The sequence below is a fragment of the Micromesistius poutassou genome (genome assembly GCF_964030765.1).
Source record: "Micromesistius poutassou genome assembly, chromosome: 6".
NCBI classification, from domain to species: Eukaryota; Metazoa; Chordata; class Actinopteri; order Gadiformes; family Gadidae; genus Micromesistius; species Micromesistius poutassou.
This window is the reverse complement of record NC_140276.1, coordinates 10,557,089-10,583,862: the sequence shown is the minus strand read 5'-3', so window position 1 is coordinate 10,583,862 and position 26,774 is coordinate 10,557,089. Positions and strand designations below refer to the sequence as shown.

Sequence of the window (26,774 nt, the reverse complement as noted above, 5' to 3'; positions counted from 1 at the left end):
AGACAGAAGTTAAGATGGTCTGGAGATGGCTCTGTATCTGTGATAGCCGGCCACACAGACCTCCTATCTGATGGGTCCAGGGGTCTGGCTGATTAATAATATATCTCATCTTATACTGCTGATACACACCTGGAGAACACATTGGACGGCAGACTCCAAGAGTCAGGTTCAAATTACAACCAAACCGTAGCATGTGATACATAGTACTGAATAATAAACCACTATATCATATATTAATAAGGACGATATTCAAAATGGTAATTGACGCCGCTAGAGGGCCCTCTACTCTCGTTTCTTCCTCTCGCGAGACTTGCAGCTCCTCGTGAGTTGGTGTCCACTCCCGTTACCGGCTCCTGTGTTAGCATTAGCACTCTGTTAGCTCGGTCTCTACCTGTCTGTCTCTCGTCAACATGTCTCACGCCATCCCGAGCAACAAGCCGTCCAGCCACGACAACCCGCGGGTCTTCTTTGACGTAGACATCGGCGGAGAGAGAGGTCGGAACAATTAACCATTCGTAGCTAAGCTAGCCATGCCAACCGCTAACTTCCTGGCGGATTTCAGCGGTTAGCATGGCTAGCTTAGCATAGCATAGCTTAGCATCCGCTGTGTCCCACTGAGAGACTCTAGAAGCTCTTCATTCATTCACAGGACCGGCTAATAAAGTGAGACCCTACGCTAGATACCAGTTCTAAATATATATATATATATATATATATATATATATATATATATATATATATATATATATATGTATATAATATATATATATACGTATTATATATATATATATATATATATATATATTTAAACTGATAGCTGGTGATGGGCTGTGTTCAGTGGTCAGACCCGAGGTCAAAGGTGAATCAGATTCTCTCTGGTCTGATGGACGGAACCACGTGGTTGATCCACAGCATCTAACACCTCCAACTTCTGCAGGACATGAGGAGGAGATCCAGTGGACCTCATGATGAGGACCACCAAGTCCTCATCCTAAGGACTTGGTGGTCCCCATGATGAGGACCACCAAGTTCAAGGTTCTGTCACTCCAACCTCAGTCCCGTCTGTTACCTGAGGTTCTGCTGCTTGGTGTTAATAACTATCTATAAGTATATAATAACTAATTTCTAATGAAGTTCTGCCGTCAGTCTGTCGAAGACTTAAATCCATTAAACAGAAGTACGGCCGTATGATAATCTTGTGATGTATACAATTGATTGTGAATAGTGTGGAATAGTGGGGTAATTCCCCACTATTCACGGAGCCTGAAGTGAATATTTGTTTTAGTATATACTACACGTGAACACTCCAAAAATAAACAAGATAACACTTTTTGCTGGGATTTATTTGTTTTTATTAGTGGTTTATTTGTTTTATTAGTGTGACGAGACAATAGTCACGCGCACTCCCCATTACGAAAAAAACAATATCCCGAGTTGGAGATCTCAATCATGGGATATTGCCCAATATCCCGAGATAGCGAACCATTGAAATTGCTCCATCTTAGGAGGTTCACGTGTAGCATATACTAAATACAGATATGATGTGTATTAGTACTAACTGGTACAGTTACACTCCCTGAACTGAATCTGTAGGGCACTGTGTGGCTGTAGGGGGCTGTGTGTCTGTAGGGGGCTGTGTGTCTGTAGGGCTATGTGTCTGTAGGGCTATGGGTCTGTAGGGGGCTGTGTCTGTAGGGCTATGGGTCTGTAGGGGGCTGTGTGTCTGTAGGGCACTGTATAAATAAAGCTCCAAGACAAATGACCAACCGTTCTGTACTGTTTCCTAACAATGATGTAATTATGCCCTGTCCGATGGGGCAGGGTCAATATGGCCGCCAGACCTGTCTGATGAACGTTTCTGTTCCAGCGGGCCGAATCGTTCTGGAGCTGTTCGCCGACGTCACGCCCAGAACAGCGGAGAACTTCCGCGCACTGTGCACCGGGGAGAAGGGAGAGGGGAAGGCCACCGGCAGACCACTGCACTTTAAGGGCTGCCCCTTCCACCGCAGTGAGTAGCGTTCAACACTTCTCCACTACCAAACCTTTAGGGCCCCTTCCACCGCAGTGAGTAGCGTTCAACACTTCTCCACTACCAAACCTTTAGGGCCCCTTCCACCGCAGTGAGTAGCGTTCAACACTGCTCCACTACCAAACCTTTAGGGCCCCTTCCACCGCAGTGAGTAGCGTTCAACAGTGCTCCACTACCAAACCTTTAGGGCCCCTTCCACCGCAGTGAGTAGCGTTCAACACTGCTCCACTACCAAACCTTTAGGGCCCCTTCCACCGCAGTGAGTAGCGTTCAACACTGCTCCACTACCAAACCTTTAGGGCCCCTTCCCCTTCCCTTGAACACACCGTTCTCTAGGACCATTATCCTTGTCCCGGAAACGCTTGATACCCTTTGAACTCGGTGGGTGTAAAGAGCGGTAACCATGGTTACTAACCCCCTGGTCCCCGCCCCCCAGTCATCAAGAGCTTCATGATCCAGGGAGGAGATTTCTCCAACCAGGACGGGACGGGGGGCGAGAGCATCTACGGAGAGAAGTTTGAAGACGAGAACTTCCACTACAAGGTAAGGCTGCAACCTTAGACCTCTGCTGGGGTCTGACCCTAACCCACCGGCTCCACATCACACTGCTATGTTCTCACCTCATATGAAGCAGCTTCTAGTCTAGTGGCTGACGTAGTCCCTCTCCTAGCTAAGCTACTGCTAACCTTGCCACCTCTCCTAGCGAAGCCAGCGCTAACTCCGCCCCCTCTCCTAGCTAAGCCAGCGCTAACTCCGCCCCCTCTCTCGCAGCACGACCGGATGGGTCTGCTCAGCATGGCCAACGCGGGGCCCAACACCAACGGCTCCCAGTTCTTCATCACCACGGTGCCCACGCCCCACCTGGACGGGAAGCACGTGGTGTTCGGCCAGGTGCTGCGCGGCATGGGCCTCGTCAAGACCCTGGAGGCCTCAGAGACCAGGGACGACACGCCCGTCAAGGTACCGCCTCTGACCCCTACCACCTTTAACCCCTACTGACCTGTCAGGGTACCACCTCTGACCTTTGACCTGTCTTCCAGCCGTGCGTCATTGCAGACTGCGGTGAGCACCGGGACGGCGACAACTGGGGTGTGTCCCCGAGTGACGGCTCCGGTGACGCCCACCCAGAGTTCCCAGAGGACTCGGAGGTGGACTTCAAAGACGTACGTATGGCGGGGGGGGGGGGGGGGGGGTCTTCATAGGAACAGAACCTGCTGGGTCCTCATCCAGGGAACACAATGAACCTCCAGTGTTTCCTCTGCTGGATTACTGCTGCTGGATTGCCAGCGCCACTGCACAAAAAAAAATCTATTTTTTCTAAGGCTCATGATAAATATCAAAGAAATAGCTGAAAATGAACATAAAAGATGAACTTAGTTTCTGCGAAGTTCAAGGCACATTTGCACAATGATCTGGTCTCAGCAGATACCTTGACTCTGTTGGTTGTTATGTCATATTTGGAAGCTCAAAGTAAATTTTTCCCCAAAAAATCGAATTTAAAATTTAAAACCATTTAAAAAAAATTCTAAAATTTCAGCACCATTTTACAGCACCACTGCTACAAAAAAATAGTGCGTGCACCGCCCAGGTACAACAAAACCCTTTCCCCCTGCTGCTGAAAAAAATCCTAGAGGAAACACTGACCTGCTGAGGTTTCAGCCATCTTCAAAGTGGACTAAATCTGGTTTCCTCCTTCCTGGATCCCAGAACCAAGTCCAGGTTGCTAGGAGGCGGTGTTGCTGGGGGGCGGTGTTGCTGGGGAGCGGTGTTGCTAGGGGGCTGTGTACTGATTCCATGTCGTGTGGTTCCAGGTGGACAAGGTGCTCTCCGTGGCCGAAGACATCAAGAACATCGGAAACACCTTCTTCAAGAAGCAGGACTGGGCCTCGGCCACTAGGAAGTACTCCAAGGCCCTGCGGTGAGCCGCCCCTCCTCCTCCTCCACCAGAGAAGCCTCTGTTTGACAGCGCTGTGTCCTGATTGGTTGTTGATGCTTTCTAAAACACTGTATGGCCCTAGTGGGGGGAGACACTTTAAAATGGTCCAAAACATTACTGGTGAAGAATACCTCCAACCATGAAGACATGAAGCTTCAGTTTAATAACCCGCTCTGCCCTGATGGAGATGGACCAGGTAGAGCCAGAGATGAGGACCTGACGGGGGGGGGGGGGGGGGGGGGGGTTCTCAGGTACCTGGAGGTGGGCGGGGAGGTGGTGGAGATCAGAACCTGACAGGGGGTGTGTGGTCCTCAGGTACCTGGAGGTGAGCGGGGAGGTGGTGGAGGAGGACGAGGAGCTGCAGAGGAAGCTGGAGCCCACCGCGCTGAGCTGCACCCTCAACAAGGCCGCCTGCCAGCTGAAGCTCAGCCTCTGGCAGGAGGCGCTGGACAGCTGCAACCAGGTGGGACTGGACTGGGGGGGGCGGGGGGGGGGACAGGGGGAGACCAGGGGGGGCTAGGGGGGACCAGAGGGACCAGGGGGGACTAGAGACCCCCAGGTGAGACCAGGTGTAGTCTGGGGAGCTGCGTTGTAAGCCCATACCTGTTCTGAGCCTCAGGTGCTGGAGCTGAACGAGTCCAACACCAAAGCTCTGTTCCGCCGGGCCCAGGCCTGGCAGGGCCTCAAGGAGCTGGACAAGGCCATGGTGAGAACCTCACACACACCTACACACACCTACAGCAGCATGGTACAGACAGGTCTGTAGAGACAGGTCTGTACAGGTAGAGACAGGTCTGTACTGCATGTAGAGACAGGTCTGTACAGGTAGAGACAGGTCTGTACTGCATGTAGAGACAGGTCTGTACTGTATGTAGAGACAGGTCTGTACTGCATGTAGAGACAGGTCTGTACAGGTAGACAGGTCTGTACAGCATGTAGAGACAGGTCTGTACTGCAGGTAGAGACAGGTCAGTACTGCATGTAGAGACAGGTCTGTACTGCATGTAGAGATAGGTCTGTACTGCAGGTAGAGATAGGTCTGTACTGCAGACTGACTCCTGAGTGTTTTTCTTCCACAGGTGGATCTGAAGAAAGCTCAGGAGATAACACCTCAAGACAAAGGTAAGGCCCTGAGCCCCATTAACCTCCTCTTTACTACCTGAGCCCCCCTTAACCCCCTCTTTACTACCTGAGAACCTCCCCTTTTATACCTGAGCCCCCTTAACCTCCTCTTTAATACCTGACCCTCCTGCAGTGCATCCTGGGTATGGCCCCCCAGAGAGCTGGTAGTGTTTCTATCCTAGCCTCATATGAAGCACTATGAGGTCGTCACGGCTAGTGATCCACTTCTGCTCAGAACTAATCCAAACAATAAGACCTGTGCTGTGTTCCAATATCCATGCTTCCATGAGTACACTTAAACGTAGTACACTATCCGCACTCACTGTGCTCAAGTGCGCTGATTTTCAGATGTCAGTGTTGTTCCAAATCGAATACTCCATGGTGCACTAACCGGAAATTATGATCGCGACTGCCACTGCGGCTCCTCCCCCGCAATAAACATCCCGGTTTTAATGGTGAACTCTTTACGCTATAAAAGCTACAAAATGACTCCATTAATGCAGGCTATGTGGAAAATGCACCGACGTTGGCTCAGCCTGGCTCTGCCTTTTCCGCTACGTAGCTAAGATGGCTGCCGATAAGTACGAAAAGTGTACATCGCTCCGCAGTTTGACTGTGGAGTACACCATCCGGGTTCTTTCAGTACACTTCTTTTCGCCCCGATCTTAATTGGAACGCCCTAAGTACAGTAAGTACGGATAGTATGGATATTGGAACACAGCACTGGTTTGAGGACCTCCTGAAGTAGTGTGGGGTCACCGTGTAGAGGTGAACCAGGCAGCAATCCTGTTCATACCAGTTAAAGTGGTCTTCAGGTCAGTTTTTTTTTTCTTTGAATCAGACCAGTCTGTAGATCACGCACAGCAGCAGCATTGTCATTTAAAGCTTTGCTTTTGAAGTGTTAAAGAACACCCTGACGGACATTTTGGGTCCAAGAGGCGGACATGTTCATCATGTCAGATAAAACATGTACACAGTTTAGAAGTTAAATCCATCGGGCGGACGGGCGATGGTTTAAATTTGACCGTGAGCTATAGCGCCCCCCTATGGCAACTTCAGCACCAAACCTTTCGGAGACCTGCAGACAGGTCATCGTGAAACCTTGGTGCAGTCAGAGGCTGAGCTGTAAGAGTTACCGTCCCTAGAATACCTAATAATACCCAGGTAAGGTCTGGGGGGACACTAGGACTCTTACTGGGTCTAGACATGAGGTCTACTGGATCTAGACATGGTTCTCAGTGTTAAGGGCCGGTTACGAACCGTTACGGTCAGGGTTCTAAATTAACTTTTTGGATTACCAGCCAATCTGAATTTCCATGGCCACATTTTTTGTTGATAGGCCTAGGCCTATTTGTTGTTGATATTCTTAATCTCATCCCCTGCCTCCTTCTCTTCTCACCCCCAGACGTCTGTCCAACCAACCACTGCCGCATTTAGTTTAAGTTGAGGCTACTTTTTAATTTACTTTAGCTCCCTCCCTTCTTTTGATAGTTTCTGCTCAGTTCATTCATTCTTCTTATGTTTTCTGTTTCCATGGTTTCTCGCGCTGGTTGGTTGCACTGCCTGCGCACATAGCATCACAACAGTGCTCATGGGAAATGTAGTCAGTACTGCCCAGGGAGCGAGAACAGTAGAGCGGCTCTGACTGACATGATTGCCTCATGCATCACCGGCCAAACTGGCTATTAAGTTTTTATTAACACCCGCCTAAATGATTTTTAACCCGCATTTGGCGGTTTGGCGGGTGTTAATTTAGAACCCTGGTTACGATGTATTAAGCTTTGATTTCTCTGGGTAGGAGCATTGTTGGAAACAAGTAGTGAACAAAACCAAATCAACATTTGAGATATTTTAATGCTCCAGGAGGAAGTCTCAACTAGAGTGGATCCAGTACTGATACCAGTATCGAAATGCCTCAGATTCTGCTCAAAATGCAGTATCCGGTATCGGCGAGTACGCAAGTCTAGGCGCCGATCCGATACATGACGTGACATCAAACACTACGGTGTTAGGCTGCGTTCGTTAACGGTCGGAGGTGGAAAGTCTGAATCTGATACGCGTCATCTCCGACCTATGTGTGTTCAAGCTTCCAAGTCGGAAAAACATGGATGCAATGATGCTTAACTACAAGAATACAAATGATAAATTATCTAGTACTGAAAAAATTCAAAAGTCAGTGAACCAACTATACATCACTGTCACCGTAAGAGAGGCCTTCAATAAGAACAAGTGCTGGTAGTAGTTACAACGCTCAATCGGTACTCGTATCGACCGATAAGACGGTATGGGAACAACTCCTGTGTAAAAGTGGAGAGCCATAATTGGCCAACGCTGGGACTGAGCAGCCAATGAAACGCCACTTCCTGTGTTTTGCAGCGATCGCGGGCGAGATGAAGAGAGTCCAGGCCAGCGTGAAGGAGGAAAAGGAGAAGGAGAAGAAGATCTACGCCAAGATGTTTGCATGAACCTCACCCCTTCACCTGCGTGGAGGAGTCTGAACCTCACCCCTTCACCTGTGTGGAGGAGAGTCTGAACTTCACCCCTTCACCTGTGTGGAGAGGTGAACTTCACCCCTTCACCTGTGACTGCGTGGAGAGGTGAACTTCACCCCTCATCTGTGTGGAGGAGTCTGAACCGGTGGCTCACCCGTCACGGCGGTGTTCATTTATTCCTGTGGTGTTCAGCCCCCTGTTATACTGTATTGTTTTCTACATGAGTTCTCAGCTCAAAGGGACAAATAAAGCATCAGCACCAGCCTCACTCCGCTTTAATGTTCTTAATAACGCAATATATTACAGTCCTGCTGAGGCTCTAAACCAGACCTGACCTCAGGGGTCAGGTGAAGGCACGGTGAGCATCGACCAATCAAAGGTTCACATCCCATTGTAGGCGGGTCCTCCGCTGCCCTCGGGCACCACCCAGTTGATGTTCTGGCTGGGGTCCTTGATGTCACACGTCTTGCAGTGGACGCAGTTCTGGGCGTTGATTTGCAGACGCATCCCTGCGCCGTCGTCAGTGGGGACGTACTCGTACACACCTGGGAGGGGGTCAAAGGTCACGTAGAGTGGGTCAAAGGTCACAGGGACGTACACGCCTGGGAGAAGGTCACCTGGCAGTCTACCTGGTGGTTTACCATACTGCGCCTGGCGGTCTACATCCTGGTGCTTTACCTTACTGTCTACATTCTGGCGGTCTACATCCTGGTGCTGTACCTGCGGGGCAGAAGCGCTGCTCGGGGCCGTCGTAGAGGGCCAGGTTGCGGTCCACCGGCACGCTGTCGTCCCGCAGCGTGAGGTGGGCGGGCTGGTCGCCCTCGTGGTTGGTCCCGCTCAGCGCCACCGAGGACAGCAGGTCGAAGCTCAGCTTACCGTCGGGCCGGGGGTACTCGATGGGGGTGCACTCCTTGGCCGGCTTCAGCTGGTCAGAGTCCAGTCCTGCGGGGGGGGGGGGGGGGGGGGGAGGCTGTTGCTATAGAAACACATCTGGCTCAGTGTTGAGTGTGTGAGTGCTGCCCCCTGGCGGTGTGGAGGGGGGGGGGGCCTACCGCAGTGCTTCAGGGTCCAGGGCTCCTTCCCCCTCAGGATCCAGTAGAAGATGCCGGTGTAGACCATGCCCCCGTACAGACCCAGGTAGTTGTGGAAGGAGGGCCGGATGTTCCTCACCGCATGGAGCTCCTTCCACACCCACGACGCTTTCAGGCTCTCAGCGTACTCCGGGACGTTGAGACCTGGAGCCGGGGCACAGGGTTAGGGTCCAGTGAGAACTGGGGGGAACAGGATTAGGGACCAGGGGCCGTATTCACAAAGCTTTTTATCTTACCGCTAGGAGTGCTCCTAACTCGCGCTAAAAGTTTTTATGTAGGAGTTTTTTCTTAAAAGCAATTCACAAAGCCGCTGAGACCTACTCATACTAAAGATAAATCACTAAGAGTGAACTAAGAGTAACGCCCCCTTACGTCGATTCTCGTGCACGAGTTTTGAAGCAGTCAGTACGGTGATTGGCTGTTGAGTGCCAGCGGTCTCCGTGAAACTCATTCGCAACTTCACACAAACGAGCCCACTAAATCAACGAAAAATAAGGAAATAGCCTAGGCTACAAATGAAGTCCTATCAAACTGTTATGGACAGTGCAGTTAGCAGAATACACACACAATGACAAGTTTGTGCAGACCACGATAATGACGTATGCACGTTAAAAAGAGAGCCAAAGCAAATAATAAAAATACGTAAATTGCATTATATCAAGAAAGTAATTAAAAGCACCCTGCAAACTATTATCCAATGAGCATATTTAAGTTTGGGCGTAGCCAGAGATTGTAATTAAGGTGCGCCTGTGAGAGTTTGGGTGGCCTCAAGTTCACTGTGATTTACCGGAACACTGTTAGAATAACTGCTGTAAGTGTCCAGTGGAAGCCAGGGTCCGGAGCGATCGATACGTGCTGCAATAACCGGAGCAATTAGGCTGGTTTTTTGAGACCTTATACGACGGGATGATTGAAGACAAATGTTGATTGAACCACTTTCACGCAAACCATGGTCCATCATCAGGAATCCTCTGGCGGCTGCCCCCAACCAGCCCTGGCTCTCCACTCACTCCACGCTGTACATGGGGGAATGAAATGTATGGATAGAATCGCAAAATCCAATAGGGGGGTTTCCTTCACAGCCCCGCTTCTGTGGTAGCGAATGCTTGGACCTAGACCGGTCACTACGCAGTCCCAGTGCAACGCGCTCTCTGTCACATTTTGCTTTAAATTGAAAGAAATCGTTGTAATGAATTAATTCTAAAAATATTTAGGTGTGCCAGGACCACGCTTGGGTGTCCCAGGCACACCCATGCGCACCCGTGGCTACGCCACTAAACACTTTAAATATCAGCCCATACCACCGTTCAAGTCCTCCTATCATGATGAATGAAGGAGAAGACAATGTGAAACACAAGCAAAAACTGGTCCGACTCCCGACTCCTTACTGAGCTGATTATAAACTCAATACAATAAATTATCTTACAATAAATGATTAGATAGTAATCATAAGTAAGAGTAGTTATAGGCCTATTATTTTTTACTTCAAACCATTTATTTTTATTTGAAATAAATGATGATTAAAGTGTTGTAGGCCTATTACTATTAATACATGAGACAAATAATGATGGTTTAAGTGATTTATTTATATATTAAATAATTAAAAGGTACATTTGTAACATTGCCCCCCCGTGTGTTTTAACCATCACTGATGGTTGCGATATTCCTAAATCGTCGACATTGCAAAGTTGCATTTTCCCTGTTGCTAAATATCTGAGTGTTATTCACTAATTCAACCAGTGAATTTGATACCCTCAAGTTTGATACCCTCACGATTTTGCCTATATCGCCTTATCAATTTGCAGTCCTCCATTGTCTCCAAAGCATTCAGTCACGTTGCAGCCATTTACATATTCTTTGTGAATAGGTCTTAGTGAGTTAGAAGTCCTCTCGAGGACTTTTAAGCTCTCCTAGACTTAGGTGCTACTTTTAGGCCTAAAATACTTTGTGAATTGCTCTTAGTAAAATAAAATAGGAGTCTTAAATTTAGGACTGACACGCCCATAATTTTTGGGAGTTACTCCTAAATTCGCCACTTATGACCTACTTTTAGCCCTAAGATTCTTTGTGAATACGGCCCCAGGTAATTATATGACTTATTTCTTTACCGCTTTCATCCAAAGCGAGTTCATCAACAATGAAGAAATGACCCAAAAGTGTTGATAAGATTAATCAAATCAACAACCTGCTCAAGTGCTACAATAAAGTAAATTTGATTGAATAACTCAGCATATTTAGGAGCTAATTTCTGTAATTTCGGTTCTGAATAAAAGTTTTCTTGAAGGTGAATTCTACAGTGAAGGCAATCAGTGATACAAAGGGAGAGGAGGAGGAACCAGGAGAAGAAACAGCATGGGAGAGTCTCCTCCTCTTTGAAGCTCTGCAGCCGCGAGCAGAGAAATGTGGATCATCAAAGGAATGAGATCCTTAGTTCCTCAGATGTGTTTCCATGATGGTGTACTTAACCTGAGCCTCACACCACAGAGGAGCTACCAAACAGACGTCTACCTGAGCCTCACACCACAGAGGAGCTACCAAACAGACGTCTACCTGAGCCTCACACCAGAGGAGCTACCAAACAGACGTCTCTACCTGAGCCTCACACCACAGAGGAGCTACCAAACAGGGCTTAAATTTCATTTTTCAAAATGGGGGCAAATTCCCCCCTTAAGAGCTCAACATAGGGGGGGATATTAAAAAATGGGGGGGATACTACGTGCAAGCTTAATTAGTCTTACATTTGGCCCCCAACACAAATTTAAGGGATTCTCTTCATTAAATTCCTTACACAAACGTCCTCATGTGCTATTATTTTAACTGTTGTGTATTGTACTGTCTTCTGCTTTAATTCCAGCGAAAATTTAACCCAGTCTCTTTTTTTGGCATGTACACACATCAAATAAGCCCTCCAGACCCTTTTTTCGTTGATATTCGAGTTTAAGAGTTTAACTGGTGCAATGTTTGGCTTCCATGTTATTGGCTAGGGGCTCTGCGGAACGCTTCCAAATTGGCATTTTTTAACCACTAATATAGCTCAAAATAGCACCAAACCTCTGCACTAGCATGTAGCATCGACTTGTGTGGACTTCCTGGAAACATGGACCTACAGGTAAAGCACAGATTTGGAAAACAGTCTTTTTTAATAAACTCCCGCTACGCTAACTAAGTTGTTGATGCTTCGTTTTATGTGTAGGGACCCTAGTCATGCTACTGCAGAGGTTTGGTGCTATTTTGAGCTATATTAGTGGTTAAAAATGCAGATTTGGAAGTGATCCGTGGAGCCCCTAGCCTAATCAACGAAAAAAGGGTCTGGAGGGCTTATTTTGTGTGTGTACATGCCAAAAAAAAGACCCTGGGTTCAATTTTCACCGGAATTACACTTTAACTATATGCAATCCTATTAGTTTCTCCCTCTCCTCTATTAGTCACATCTTCATGGTACATCAATATCCTGATGTACTATGAATGTGTACTGATTGTGCAATACCCGCAATCCCGCGCTGAAATTGTAGAGGTACGTTAAAGCCAGCGGTCCATTTTTGCATTAGCCTACTGAAAGCTCATAGCGATGGAAATAATTGCCAAGAACAGCACATGGGTTGTGTACAACTTTTGAGAGGGAGAGAGCGAGAAAAGATTCAAAGATCAAAGATTGTACAAAGGACAGATGCACCACCGAAATCTGAAGATTGTTCGTCAATAGACCCGTATTCACACCATCGCGTTCTTATAAATTGATCAGACAACAAAGTGAAATTTGTGCGGGATTGTCCCGCATTATGCTGGCCTGAGTTGCGGAATTTGTAAAAAATATGCGCAATACCCGCAATCCCGCGCTGAGATTTAAGCCCTGCCAACAGACGTCTCTACCTGAGCCTCACACTTCCTCAACACAAACTACAGACCGAGCCCGTCATCAGTTCTCATCTCTGGAGGAACCGTCTCTACTGTGAAGGTCCAGTGGAGACGGCATTCAAAACCAGAAGGAGGAAGAGGAGGAGGGGCCTGAGGAGGGGGAGGAGTAAAAGGAGGAGGTACCTGAGGAGGGGGAGGAGTTACCTGAGGAGGGGGCGGAGTCCTCCTGCAGCGTGGCCAGCCGGGGGAACACGGCCTCAGCAGCCAGCATGCCGCTCTTCATGGCCGTGTGCGTCCCTTTGATCTTGGGGACGTTCATGAAGCCGGGGCTGCAGCCAATCAGGATGCCTCCTGGGAAGGTCAGCTCTGGAATGGACTGCAGGGGTCAGAGGTCACAGGGTCAGCCCGGGCAGACCTCCTCTCTCACCCTCCCCTGTCCTAGATGTACTGATGTGTATGGATCAATGGTTCTACTGACTGACCTCAGTGGTGGTTCTACTGACTGGTTAGTACCGGGAGCAGACCCACCTGGACCCCGCCCTCGTTGAGGGCCCGCGCCCCGTAGCCGATGCGCTCGCCCCCCTCCAGGGTGGGCGCGACGAACGGGTGGTGCTTCCAGCGCTGGAACTCTCTGAACGGACTCAGGTAGGGGTTGGAGTAGTCCAGACCCACCTGGAGAACACAGAACCAACACATCAACACTGGGGAACCAACACATCAACACTGGGGAACCAACACATCAACACATCAACACTGGAGAACCAACACATCAACACTGGGGAACCAACACATCAACACAGGAGAACCAACACATCAACACTGGGGAACCAACACATCAACACTGCAGAACCAACACATCAACACATCAGAACCAACACATCCAAACCAACACATCAACACATCAGAACCAACACATCAACACTGGAGAACCAAGGAATACCTGGGAGCCAAGACTAGGACTGTGGTTTGGGGCGGATCTCTTCATATCTTTACAGTTCAGTTGGGTTGGGACCCTGAGAACGCCTCCCCTGCCCCCCAGACCCACGACCCCCCCAGGAGGGACTCACCACGAAGCCGAGGGCCACCAGCGGCTCGCCCTCGTTGAGGTGGTAGAGGAAGGAGCCGCCGTAGGTGTGTCTGTTGAGGGGCCAGCCCACAGAGTGCTCCACCCGGCCCGGGCGCCACTTCTCCGGACGCACCACCCACACCTGGAGGAGCAGGCAGCACACAGAAAGGGGTCACACAGGAAGCAGTCAGCACACAGGAGGACAAAGTGAAGTACAAACAGGGAAATATTTGTATTTTCTTAAGGTGACATTTAGCCAGAGAGCAGAGCGGCTCCAGAGAGCAGAGCAGCGCTTACATGAACAGTGTTAGCAGGACTACATGAAGGGTGAGGATGGAGGGGTTGAAGGGGTGAAGGGGTGAGGATGAAGGGGTGAGGGTAAGGGTGAGGTGGTGAGGGTGAAGGGGTGAGGATAGAGGGGTAAGGGTAAGGGTGAAGGGGTTAGGATGGCGGGGTGAGGGAGCGAAGGGGTGAAGGGCTGAGGATGGAGGGGTGAGGGACAAGGGCTGAGGGACAAGGAGTGAGGGTGAAGGGTATAGGGTGAGGGGGTGAGAGCTGTACCTCCTTGAGTCCGATGGCATAGGTCTGGGGCTCACAGTGCTGCCGCAGGTTGAAGTGCCGGTAGAGCTGCTTGGCCAGATGGCCGTGGCAGCCCTCCCCAAACAGAGTGACCTGGGCGTGCAGCTCCATGCCGCGCTCAAAGGTGTCCTGGGGAGAGGCAGACTTCAACTAGCAACCTCTACCGACCGCCCTGGAGCCAGGCAGAGAGGCAGACTTCAACTAGCAACCTCTACCGACCGCCCTGGAGCCAGGCAGAGAGGCAGACTTCAACTAGCAACCTCTACCGACCGCCCTGGAGCCAGGCAGGGAGGCAGACTTCAACTACCAACTTCTACCGACCGCCCTGGAGCCAGGCAGAGAGGCAGACTTCAACTACCAACCTCTACCGACCGCCCTGGAGCCAGGCAGAGAGGCAGACTTTAACTAGCAACCCACCGGGGAGGCGGGGGTCAGGAGACGTACCTTAGGCGAGCCGTCCTTAGCAATTCCCACGTCGTTGGTGGCGATGCCTTTAACGCTCCCGTCCTCATGGAACAGAACCTGGGGACCAGAGAGCAGCGTCACCACAGGGAGCTTCCACCCAACCACCACACCTCTCCTCCAACCAAACAACACAATCTAGGGAGGGCGTGAGTCATGGGTGTAGCGGTCACCTCTGCGGCAGCGTAGCCCGGGTACAGCTCCACCCCGAGCTCCTCCGCCTGTTCCCCCAGCCAGCGGACCAGGTTCCCCAGACGCACAATGTAGTTCCCATGGTTGTTCATGGGCAGACCTGGAGAGCACATCACAGAGGACCAGGGGCCATCAGCATCTACAGACTGCATAGATAGCTATATATACAGATATCTAAAGATGTTATCTATAGATATCTCTATAAAGATATCTATGGATATGTCACATAGATATCTCTATATAAAACATATCTAGAGATATCTTTATATAGAGATATCTATAGATATGTAATACATAGATATCTATATAAAGATATCTATAGTTATTACACGGCTCTTCTCAATGCTGTAGAACGCTCCGTTCACTTGCATGGGCCTTCCCGACTTCCTGTGGTGAATTATTTTTCAATAATGACCGTTGCTAAGCATATAATGACCACTGTCAAGGAAAGTGGATTTTTCCACGTCTTTCGTATCACTCCGCAAGTAGTCCGGTAACTTATCAACCCCAGCGTACTCGGTTGCCTAGCGACGTCAACGTCTTGGGTGGACTATTTCTCTGCTCATCAACACTATGAATGCTGGTAACAAATCAATTGTAAAAAGACACACCGTTACACACAAGTTATTTTTTCGTTTTGGCAAGTAGCCGTGTAATAAGTAGGGTTGGGTACCGAGAACCGAGAACCGAGTGGTACCGGGGGCAACATGGTCGGTTCTACCCAGACCGAATGACTACATTTCTTTCGGTGCCTCGTTTCGGTGCCGCAACAATCCTCTCGCCCTCTTGTGGTCGGAAAAAAATGCAGAGCACTTTCCTCTCCTGCTGCCCAGCTGCAGCCATCATGTCCAAAGTAAAATGCTCTAAAATATGGCTTTACTTTACTAAAACAAAAAATGAGCAGCACATGCAAGTGCAATACAACTATTTTGTATAAGGGGGGAAATACCTCCAATTTGATGAAACACTTAGTGTTTGGAATAACGCCGTTTAAAATAACGGCGTTAGGTAACGCCGTTATTTTTTCAGTAACGGGGTAATCAAACTAATTACTGTTTCCGTCGTTACAACGCCGTTATCGTTACTGAACGTTAAATGCGGTGCATTACTATGAATTGATTGAATAAACTGTATAATCCGAACGCACCCCTGGCTCCACACACAAACTGCTAGGAGACCGGGTGGGTTAACAACGAGATAAGTGATTATGATTGGCTAAGGCAGAGTCATGTTTCATGGTAGCCAATCGGAGCCAGTGTTTTTACACACAAGCCAGGCCACGCGCAGTAGTTCGAAGAAGCAGCAGAGACGGCGAGTCCGGAGCAATTCTACGCGATTTTGAAATGTAACTCCGCCAGCCGGTAATCACGCCTCCCCCCCCCCCCCCTCAACAAATCCGCCACACATTGCTACCTGGTCTGTGGGAAACACTGAGCACTACTTCAAATTCATTGACATATAGCAACTTTTTTTTTTTTTTTTACAGTAACGCAAATAGTTACCTTTTCAAAACTTTTTCAAAGAATCAGTGTTGGCATGGCATTTCTATAAAAAAAAAAAAAAGTATAGATTTCGGAACAGTTTAGGAACCGGCATCGGTTTACAGGAATTGAAATAGAACCGGAATCGAAATATTTCAAACGATACCCAACCCTAGTAATAAGCGGGACAATGTATAGAATGTCGCTGGTCATTATCGGGAAACAAGCCCCTTCAGGGTGAAGCAAGACCGATAATGAACGGGGTTCTATACATTATCCCTTTGTTTCTCCATCATGTTATATTCAACAGCTGCTGTAAAACTTTCACATGTTTTTTATTCCATCTAATAAATAGGTAGATCAATAGATAAATAGTCATAGAACATGAATCCTTTTAGAGGGGCTGTAGAGGGGGATCGGCGGCCCTACCTGGCAACATGGGGACTGGAATCCTGTGCTTCTCCGTCAGGATGCTGAAAATATCCTCAGTGACTGGAGTGTTGATGGGGGCCTAAGAGAGAGAGAGAGCGAGAGAGAGAGAGATAATGGGTGAGGGAGACATTAGTAAGACATGAGGGCTGAGGGAGACATTAGTAGAGAGACATCAGGGGTGAGGGGGACATTAGTAGAGAGACATAAGGGGTGAGGGGGACATTAGTAGAGAGACATAAGGGGTGAGGGGGACATTAGTAGAGAGACATAAGGGGTGAGGGGGACATTAGTAGAGAGACATAAGGGGTGAGGGGGACATTAGTAGAGAGACATAAGGGGTGAGGGGGACATTAGTAGAGACATAAGGGGTGAGGGGGACATTAGTAGAGACATAAGGGGTGAGGGGGACATTAGTAGAGACATCGGGGGTGAGGGGGACTCACCCCTCTCTCCTTCCAGTCGGGGAGCAGCTCGTTGAGGGCGCTGGGCTCCAGACACGCCCCTGAGAGGGTGTGGGCTCCGATCTGAGACGCCTTCTCCACCACGCACACCCGCACCTCCCGCTGCTCCGCCAGCGCCAGCTGCTTCAGCCGGATGGCGGCGGCGAGGCCTGCTGGCCCCGCCCCCACCACCACCACGTCCGCCTGGTCCGCAAAGCGCTCCATGTCCGTCCCTACAGGAAGCACCACGCCCACTTCCTGTTAGAGTCACTCTTTAGGGTGCACTGGAGTCACTCTTTAGGGAACACTAGAGTCACTCTTTAGGGCGCACTGGAGTCACTCTTTAGGGAACACTAGAGTCACTCTTTAGGGAACACTAGAGTCACTCTTTAGGGAACACTAGAGTCACTCTTTATGGAACACTAGAGTCACTCTTTATGGAACACTAGAGTCACTCTTTATGGAACACTAGAGTCACTCTTTAGGGAACACTAGAGTCACTCTTTAGGGAACACTAGAGTCACTCTTTATGGAACACTAGAGTCACTCTTTATGGCACACTAGACAGTCACTCTTTAGGGCGCACTAGAGTCACTCTTTAGGGAACACTGGAGTCACTCTTTAGGGAACACTAGAGTCACTCTTTAGGGTGCACTAGACAGTCACTCTTTAGGGCGCACTAGAGTCACTCTTTAGGGAACACTAGAGTCACTCTTTAGGGCACACTAGACAGTCACTCTTTAGGGCGCACTAGAGTCACTCTTTAGGGAACACTGGAGTCACTCTTTAGGGAACACTAGAGTCACTCTTTAGGGTGCACTAGACAGTCACTCTTTAGGGCGCACTAGAGTCACTCTTTAGAGAACACTATCATGGGAATTCACCGATTCACAAGCGGACACTTAAAGGGTTCATCCATGCCTTGCTTGAGGCCAGAACCATCGAGAGGGTTGGAACCCGCAGACCGACAGAGAGCAGTCCTAACCGTAGCCATGGGAACCATAGCCAGATATATATACACACACACATCTATATCTACATTCAGCAGACGCTTTTATCCAGAGCGACTCACAATAAGTAATTTGTCAGAAGAAAGAGAAACAATATGTCGGTACAGTAAGGATGTTCATACAACCAAGTGTCAAGCACTCACAATCGCTAGGTTAAGCCATTCCCCTAATACAACAAGGATAGCTAGGATAAGATGCTACATATTTAAGTACTATAACTAAAGTGCGACATACAGTAAGTGTGTACATTAAGTGCCAGGACATGTAGGAGGGCTGGGACAGGGTGGCTATGCAGAGTCCAGGTGAACTCTGAACAAGTGTATACAATTCCAACCACACACACACACACATATATACACATATATATATATATTTAAGCAATAGATCATGACAGGCTGTGGTATACAGTCATTATACCACAGTTAAGGGGCGTTGTCCGTCCCGACGCGCAGCGGAGGGACGGCGACCCCCTTAACTTTTATAAAACGGTTACCTAAGTATAGCGAAATGAAAGTCATAGACACCCTCAATTTTGAAAAAGCTAGAAAGTCGGAAAAGCATTTTTTTTAACGAATACAAAAAAGTAGTCCCTCCTGGCTGCCGGCAAAGTGTACGGCGGTTGCTATGCAACACACTGTAGCGTCCTTCAGAGAGAAGGCTAGGCTAAAGACGGTAGCTTGGTTCACCGGCAATTTAGCCTTCTATCGAGTTCACTCAAACTCGATAGTAGGCTAAATTGCCGACCGTGTGCCTATTGCTTTACAACATTTCCACCCTCTCCAGCAATCAACATGTTTTTTAGGCTTCAGTGAACTACGCTATCGCTTTTATATATACATAAACAACAGTTAGAGTTAGGCGCGGAGTGATACTGAACTCTGTAAACTGAACGGGCGTCATAACTGTGTGTATACGCTCAATATACAACAGTTGGGAACCAATCAGATCACTTGATTTAAGCCACCCGTTTTATATATATATATATATATATATATATATATATATATATATACATACATACATACATACATACATACATACATATATATAGAGAGAGATAGCTCTATCTCCATCCCTCAAGGGGGGTCCTCACCCTCCCAGCGGGGGTCCTGGTCCCGGGGGTGCACGCTGTAGTGGGTGGTGATCCTGGGGGCGTCACTGCTGGCCCAGCGGCGGGCGGCGGGCCGGACCCCCGCGGCCCCAGGGTCCAGACGGGGTCCTCCTCTCAGGGCCCGGACACATCGTCCTGCTGGGGGGGGGGAGACACAGCGTCAGAAAAGGAAAAGGCTTGCTTGTCTTGCTTCGCCCTGAAGGGGCTTATTTCCCGATAATGACCGGCATTCTATACATTATCCCTTACTTATCCCTTACCCTTATAACTGACGTAGTAGAGCTACACTGTAGGGCTCAAACTCCACCTCAATAACCAAACAAACTCCACCTCAATAACAAACAAACTCCACCTCAATAACCAAACAAACTCCACCTCAATAACCAAACAAACTCCACCTCAATAACCAAACAAACTCCACCTCAATAACCAAACAAACTCCAGCTCAATAACCAAACAAACTCAAATATAAAGTGGGAGGAAGGGAGGAATGGCGACGTCATGAAACCACAGCTCTGCAGCTGACTGACAGCTGTCGGGTTCGTCAGATCGGCTCCACGTGCGTTCAGCGATCACACTGACGTCACGCTGCAAGGACGCCTCTGTGACCCGGTTCTGCTGAACTTTCACCCAAATTCAGAGGACACCCTCCGTGACCCGGTCCTGGTGACCTTTGACCCACATTCAGAGGACACCCTCCTTGACCCGGTCCTGCTGACCTTTGACCCACATCCAGCTCCTCGCTCCACGGCTCTTCCTACCTGGTAACTGAGCCCTGATTGGTCGGTCAGCGGGAGGACGGGCGGATGTCACCCCAGTTTAACTCGAACCTTTAACCCAGAGTGTAGCAGCTAGCTGAGGAGCTAACCGAGCCAGCACTCACCATGAAGCCAGTATCTGCCGGCGGGAAACATAGTTGACGTCATCTCACTTCTTCATCAGTAGGGGGTCTTCATCAGGAACAGTCAGATGAACTTTATAAACTAGATGGAGCTGGACACCATCATGCTTTACACCACGAACCTCCTTACGAAACACTGCTCATAACACACCGCTACGCCTGCGCACCAACTTAGCGTCACAGCGGCGTCGACCAATCAGAGTCCAGTATATCGTTTAAAGGGCCCGCGTCCTTTAGTTTAGGTCTGTCCTCCTGGTTTTATCCACAACCTTTTATTTCTCCTGCACAACATTATTCATATCCACATGTAACTTAGTTACCTTAGACACGAAAAAACGAAGTAAATCATCAGCAACGTAGAGATGATTAATAACAGCACAAGCATTGAGTATACGGGACGTGGTCTCTGTCCTGGACCTGGTCTGACCCCCAGTCCAGCCCCGGGACGTGGTCTCGGTCCTGGACTGAGGACCTGCTCAGTAGAACCTCAGGAGGGAGGAGGGTAAAAGAACATCCAGCCTCATGTTAACATTCATGTTAGTAAACTTCAGATGCAAGAGAAGAGGAATCCTAAAGCAGCAGACAGTAGGGAGAAGAACCGAGCCTGACTCCTGAGTAACAACACACGGGAACTCAAACACACAACGTTTAATGACATGTTCAAATATTACCCTTGTATTACACAAAGAAATGTTTGGCCTCAAATGTTTTTAAATTGAATGAGCAATTTCATAAACTTCACATCCATCTATAGACGACACATTCAGACAGTAATACTGGCAGTAAAGACACAACACTGTGTTCTAGTTATCACCTCCTACACACACACACCACCTCAGCTCAGAAACAACGTACAGAGGACACATGATATGTACAATCAGAGTAGAAACAATTGACCATCCCTCAAGATGGAGGCGGGGGAGGGAGGAGGGAGGGAGAGGGGGAGGGAGATAAGGGCTGAGGGTTTATGTCTCCCTCAGTAAACACGGTGGTACACTCAAGGTTTGTACGTTTATTACAGATGCTGCTGTCAGGAAATGCTTCAGTGAAATCAAACCGCTCGTTTCAAGTCGTCTGTTGTTGCCCTGTCATGGAGTATGAATATGAGTGCTAGTTAACTGGTTCAGTCTGGGAGCATGAATATGAGTGCTGGTTAACTGGTTCAGTCTGGGAGCATGAATATGAGTGCTGGTTAACTGGTTCAGTCTGGGAGCATGAATATGAGTGCTGGTTAACTGGTTCAGTCTGGGAGTATGAATATGAGTGCTGGTTAACTGGTTCAGTCTGGGAGCATGAATATGAGTGCTAGTTAACTGGTTCAATCTGGGAGTATGAATATGAGTGCTGGTTAACTGACGCCTCCTGACCCACATGCGTCTCACCCCCGCTGTTTCTGCTTCAGAACCCATTTCACACAGATTTCTAAAGCAGTTTATCACAAACCGCTCTGACTCATGTCAATCACCGCGACCAAATTGAATTGGACAGTTACAAAACCATAAAAACATTGTAGAGATTGGCTCCAGCAGAATGGTTCTGTCCAGACGGACAGACGGACGGCTGAGCAGAGTTCACCTCCTCTGCGCGGCGGTGGAATGGTTGTGTTTCTATTTGTCCTTTTCCATCTCGCTCTCTGATGGCTCAATCTGGAGCAGAACAGAAACAGTCTGACCATGAAGAGTTTATTTTGTGTGTCGATCTGTTAGTCTGAGTCTAGCGGTGGTAAGGGATGTGGTCTTACTGGTCGAACGGTTCGGTTTCTGCATCCTGTTTCTATGCTGTTCATATTGTTGAGAACCCAGGAGGACCATTGAGAAGGTTTATAGAATGAGGCCGGTCTGCCTCATGGTCCCTGAGCCAAACACCTCCAAGCTGTCTGAACACCCCCCCCCCCCCCCCCCCCCCCCCCGTGAGGCTCACCGTGTCACAGGGCGGGGGTTGTAATGGCTCCTCCCCCTCCCAGCGGGGGGGGGGGGGGAAAGAGGACCCCTTTAACAGCAGAACAGAGTGAGTGATCTTCTTCTCAAACTGGAGGCTCTCTGAAAGAACTGTAGAACCTTATTTTATCTTCTGTGTGCTTTGGCTTTATGTTCTGGTTGAGGCCTCAAGAGGAACCTTTAGCTGTTCACCTTCTGCTGACACCACATGACCTCCACCTCTCCCTCTGTCAGGTGGTGTGAGGGTGGAGCCCATCTACGTCACGCGACCTCCTGTCCACCATCGCTCCATCACTGAGAGGGAGGGACCGTAGATTTCTGCTCTCGTTCTCCTGGCCTGGAGGTGGAGGTTGAGGGGGTCTAGGAGGGGTCTGGGTGGACCTGGTGGGGAGGGTGGAGGCTCCATGGAGCGGGGTCTAGGAGGGGTCTAGGAGGGGTCTAGGAGGGGTCTAGGGTCTAGGAGGGGTCTAGGAGGGGTCTGGGAGGGGTCTAGCAGGGGTCTAGGAGGGGTCTAGGAGGGGTCTAGGAGGGTCTAAGAGGGTTCTAGGGTCTGGGAGGGGTCTAGGAGGGGTCTAGGAGGGGTCTAGGGTCTAGGAGGGGTCTAGGAGGGGTCTAGGGTCTAGGAGGGGTCTAGGAGGGGTCTGGGAGGGGTCTAGGGTCTAGGAGGGTCTAGGAGGGGTCTGGGAGGGGTCTAGGAGGGGTCTAGGGTCTAGGAGGGTCTAGGAGGGGTCTAGGAGGGGTCTAGGGTCTAGGAGGGGTCTGGGAATGGGGGGTGGTTTCCTGGAGGGGTCGTCTGGATCTGGTTTGGAGGAAGGATCTGGAGGTTCTGCTGGAGGTCAAGGTGGACCTTATAGGGAGGGGAGACCTGGACCTGGTCCTGGGGCGGGAGGTGGACCGAGTCCTGGGGCGATCGGGGGACCATCTCCAGGGAGTCCCGGTGGAGGGGGTTGGTCTTGACCTCCGGGGGCGTGGGGGGGGGGTGGCTGGTCTCCTGCAGCGGCCACATCTCCTGCCAGGTCAGGGAGGGGTGGTGGGCGGACGGGGCCCCCAGCAGGGGCCTCTTCTGCCGGTAGTTGGACCAGACCCGGACCAGCGTCTCCTTGAAGGGCCGTGTGGTCAGGGTGTACAGGATGGGGTTCAGAGCGCTGTTGATGGGCAGGATGAAGATCACCACCCAGGAGCAGATAGTACCTGGGGGGGAGAGGGGGGAGAGGGAGGGGGAGAGGGGGAGAGAGGGAGTGGGAGGGGGGGGGGAGGGAGAGAGAGAGAGAGAGAGAGAGAGAGAGAGAGAGAGAGAGAGAGAGAGAGAGGTAGACAGAGAGAGAGAGAGAGGTAGACAGAGAGCGAGAGAGAGCGAGAGAGAGAGGGGGAGAGACAGAGAGAAATAAGAGACGGAGACGTCGGTGTTAGATGTGTACAGCCTGTGATGTCCACATGTATATTGTATTGGTGTCTGTCCCGGCCCAAGATCAAAGTCAGAGTAGTTTATGTTAAAGTTTAATGTGAAACATTTCAACAAGCTTGTAGCTCAAAATAACCTCAAAATGTTTATTTTATTTATCCTTTATTTAACCAGAAAGGTCCCATTGAGATACAATATCTCTTCTTCCAGGGAGTCCTGAAAAATAAAATAACATATCTGGAGTCAAAACAGATCTTTTTCATAACAATATCCACAAGACCACTGCCTCTCTCTTTTAACCTGACCATCACCACTCCTAAACCCCTCCCACTCAGCCATAAACCCCTCCCACTCAGTATAAACCCCACCCACTCAGCCATAAACCCCTCCCACACATATTTTTACGGATCTAATCAGAATCAGAATCAGAATCTTATTTATTGCCAAGTATGTTTACACATGCAAGGAATTCTTTTTGGTGTGGTGGTGCAAAAACAAACAACAAACAAACATAGTGCAAAAAGAGAAGACAGTGCAAATAACAAACAAATATAGTGCAAAAAAGAGAAGACAGAATGAGGTAATAACAGAATGAGGTAGTATGATGAAGTAAAATATCAGACAAAAATGAGTGCAGTTGTAGGGACTTAAGTGTGTTGGAGGGGGTGAATGAGAGTCAGTGTCTGTGAGCCCGAGATCTGTTTAACAGTCCAACTGAGGATGGGAAGAAGCTGTTCTTGTGGTGGGAGGTTTTAGTTCTGGTGGAGCGCAGCCTCCTGCCAGAGGGAAGTGGCTCAAAAAGTTTGTGTCCGGGATGAGATGGGTCAGCCACAATCTTCCCAGCACGCCTCAGGGACCTGGAGTCATACAGGTTCTGGAGGGATGGGAGGTTGCAGCCGATGACCTTCTTGGCAGTACGAATGATACGCTGCAGACCACTCCTGTCCTTGACAGTGGCGGCAGCGCACCAGATGGTGATGGAGGAGGTGAGGATTGACTCGATGATGGCTGTGTAGAAGTGCACCATCATCGTCTTTGGCAGGTGGAATTTCTTCAGCTGCCGCAGGAAGTACATCCTCTGGTGGGCTTTTTTGATCAGGGATCTGATGTTCAGATCCCATTTAAGGTCTTGGGTGATGATGGTACCCAGGAAGTGGTAGGACTCCACAGAGTTGACTGGGGAGCCAAACAGGATGACAGGGGAGGGTGGGGCTGGGTTCTTCCTGAAGTCAACCACTATCTCCACTGTCTTTAGTGAGTTAAGCTCCAGGTTGTTCTGGCTGCACCAGGTCACCAGATGGTCAATCTCCCACCTATAGGTGGACTCGTCCCCGTCTGAGATGATTCAAGACAATTTGCTTGAATTGGCTCGAGATGGGGTCTAGGACTTGGCCGTCCCAGACGACATCTGTGACATGTTTCTCAAAGTGGTGAGAAACTTTCAATAATCACACTTAATCGTTTAAGGCTGACAAATAAACCAAAAGAGGAGATAAGGTACAAAAATAATCAATGTCAATAAGGAAAAAGAAAAATCAGGGTTTGAGAGGAACCTCTCTTTATTTTTTTTATGAGAGCGTTTCTTCAGCTCATCAGTTATCCAAGGTTTCCCTTTAGAATATTTCATTTTAGATTTAGGGCTGATCAAAGGAAAGGATAATTAATTAATTAAAGCAGAATTTATGTGTGCTAAAAATAAACAATAAGCTGCATTGACATCATCTAGCCCTAGGACCTCATCCCAGAAGACATGGCTGATGGCTGTTTTAAATGCTTCAAGATTGTTTCTGGAGAACTTGCGGAATTTAACTGGATTAGATACAGAATTGGTGGCTTTGGAGTAAGAATCAATCAAACAATCTGAAACACTGGGAGATGATCTGAGATGTCACACATTAATAGACCAGAGGTGATTTGAAAGTCCAGAGAATTAAATAGAATGTTATCGATTAGAGAGACTGATGATCTAGCAATACGAGATGGCTTAGTAATTAAGGGGAAGAAACTGACAGAGTAAAGTGTGTTAAGAAAGTCTCTTGAGGGAATCAGATCGTCCTTGAGCAAGTTGATGTTGAAATCGCCCAGTAATGCGCACAGTTTGTGTTCCTTGTTTATAGTTTCTAAAGTAGAGTACAATGCATCATTAAAGGTATTTATATCGGAGTCGGTGGTCTATAGATACATCCGACTATAATGTTTTTACTGCCCAGAGCAATATCAATAAATACAGATTCTGCAAGTGTTGTGTTCTTTTCTCATAATAAAGTTGTAGGCATTGGACACGTACAATGAAACTCCTCCGCCTATTCTGTTAACTCTGCAAGAGTGAGCAGAATTATAATTCGTTAAAGGATAAAGACTGAGAATATTGTAATTTAACCAAGTTTCGGAAAAAGCTAGAATTGAAAATGAGTGCGACAGACAATCATAGTTTTTGGGCAAACTTCGGATATTCAAGTGAAAAGTAGAAAAAATATTTGTGTCACCCACATTAAGCAGATTATTGAACTGTGACTCAGTGAAATAATTACATGAAAGTTTTGCAGAGTTTCAGTCAATATAATTCATATCAGGGTTAAAGAAAGTCTCATAGATTCCTTCATCGTCCGTATTGAGCTTGAAGGGACTGAATGATTGAGAGTCTGTGGAGACAGTCGCCCCAATGATTAGGGGGAAAGAGTCAGTGGAGGAAATGAAGAGGAAAACGTTTTATACCTGTGGAGTCACCTCGTTGGAAATAATTGCTCCATATCTGGGGCCGGAGAGGGAATAACACATATTTAAATAAAAAAGAAGAAATAGATCCTTTCCATGCTCGCGGCAGTAGCCTAGGTCTAGGCCTACTGCGGTGATTGACAGGCAGTCCTTCATATTCAATCTTACTGATCCAGATCCTTAATCTCTCGTATGACAACAATTTTTTCTTCCTCTGGTATCGCTCCATTAAGTCTAATGAAAACTTTACAGTTCCTTGTCCACGTTGCTTTAATCTTATTGACTTTCCTGAGTCTGCAGGCTTCCCTTGCGATATCAGCATTTTTTTTGCTGAGATGTTCATTCAGGAAAACACCAGTCCCCTTCAGCTTGTATCCGTGCTTCAGAAGTTCGGATTTGTGTTTTCCTCTTTTGCCTTCGTTTGCTTGCGGGGGAGAGTGTGACAGGCCGCAATGTGTTGGTTTAGGATTGGCAAACCATTGTCAGTGAGATATTGAACGACCTGGTTCTCCAGCGTCTCC

General features: G+C 48.7%; 3 protein-coding genes across 4 annotated transcripts in view; 1 reads left to right on the top strand and 2 right to left on the bottom strand.

Moving 5' to 3' along the window:
• The first annotated feature begins 343 nt into the window (after positions 1-343).
• On the top strand, positions 344-7,847 carry ppid (peptidylprolyl isomerase D). The gene is made up of 10 exons (XM_084469781.1): positions 344-495; positions 1,868-2,008; positions 2,466-2,572; positions 2,801-2,989; positions 3,070-3,192; positions 3,841-3,947; positions 4,281-4,428; positions 4,585-4,671; positions 5,045-5,087; positions 7,464-7,847. The coding sequence occupies exons 1-10, from the start codon at positions 411-413 to the stop codon at positions 7,550-7,552; spliced, it is 1,119 nt and encodes a 372-aa protein (XP_084325907.1). The 5' UTR covers positions 344-410; the 3' UTR covers positions 7,553-7,847.
• Positions 6,924-20,355, bottom strand: etfdh (electron transfer flavoprotein dehydrogenase). 2 transcript variants are annotated; one of them, XR_014633672.1, is made up of 14 exons: positions 20,182-20,355; positions 19,281-19,436; positions 17,181-17,410; positions 16,735-16,816; positions 14,806-14,924; positions 14,615-14,692; positions 14,153-14,299; positions 13,593-13,733; positions 13,054-13,197; positions 12,730-12,901; positions 8,632-8,814; positions 8,300-8,521; positions 7,667-8,124; positions 6,924-7,635 (listed from the first exon to the last, which is right to left on the bottom strand). XR_014633672.1 is itself a non-coding variant. In XM_084469780.1 (13 exons), the coding sequence occupies exons 1-13, from the start codon at positions 20,222-20,224 to the stop codon at positions 7,961-7,963; spliced, it is 1,878 nt and encodes a 625-aa protein (XP_084325906.1). In that variant the 5' UTR covers positions 20,225-20,355; the 3' UTR covers positions 7,840-7,960. The 2 variants fall into 2 exon arrangements, 1 of the variants encoding a protein (XP_084325906.1); XM_084469780.1 differs by lacking the exon at positions 6,924-7,635 and having other exon boundaries at positions 7,840-8,124; positions 19,281-19,433.
• A 2,529-nt stretch (positions 20,356-22,884) lies between these two features.
• Positions 22,885-26,774, bottom strand: part of rxfp1 (relaxin family peptide receptor 1) — a gene marked incomplete at both ends in the record, with an annotated part of 58,061 nt that continues 54,171 nt past the window's right edge. The window contains one exon of the mRNA XM_084469165.1: positions 22,885-23,327. Coding sequence (XP_084325291.1) covers positions 22,885-23,327 — 443 coding nt within the window. The remainder of the gene's footprint in view (positions 23,328-26,774) is intronic.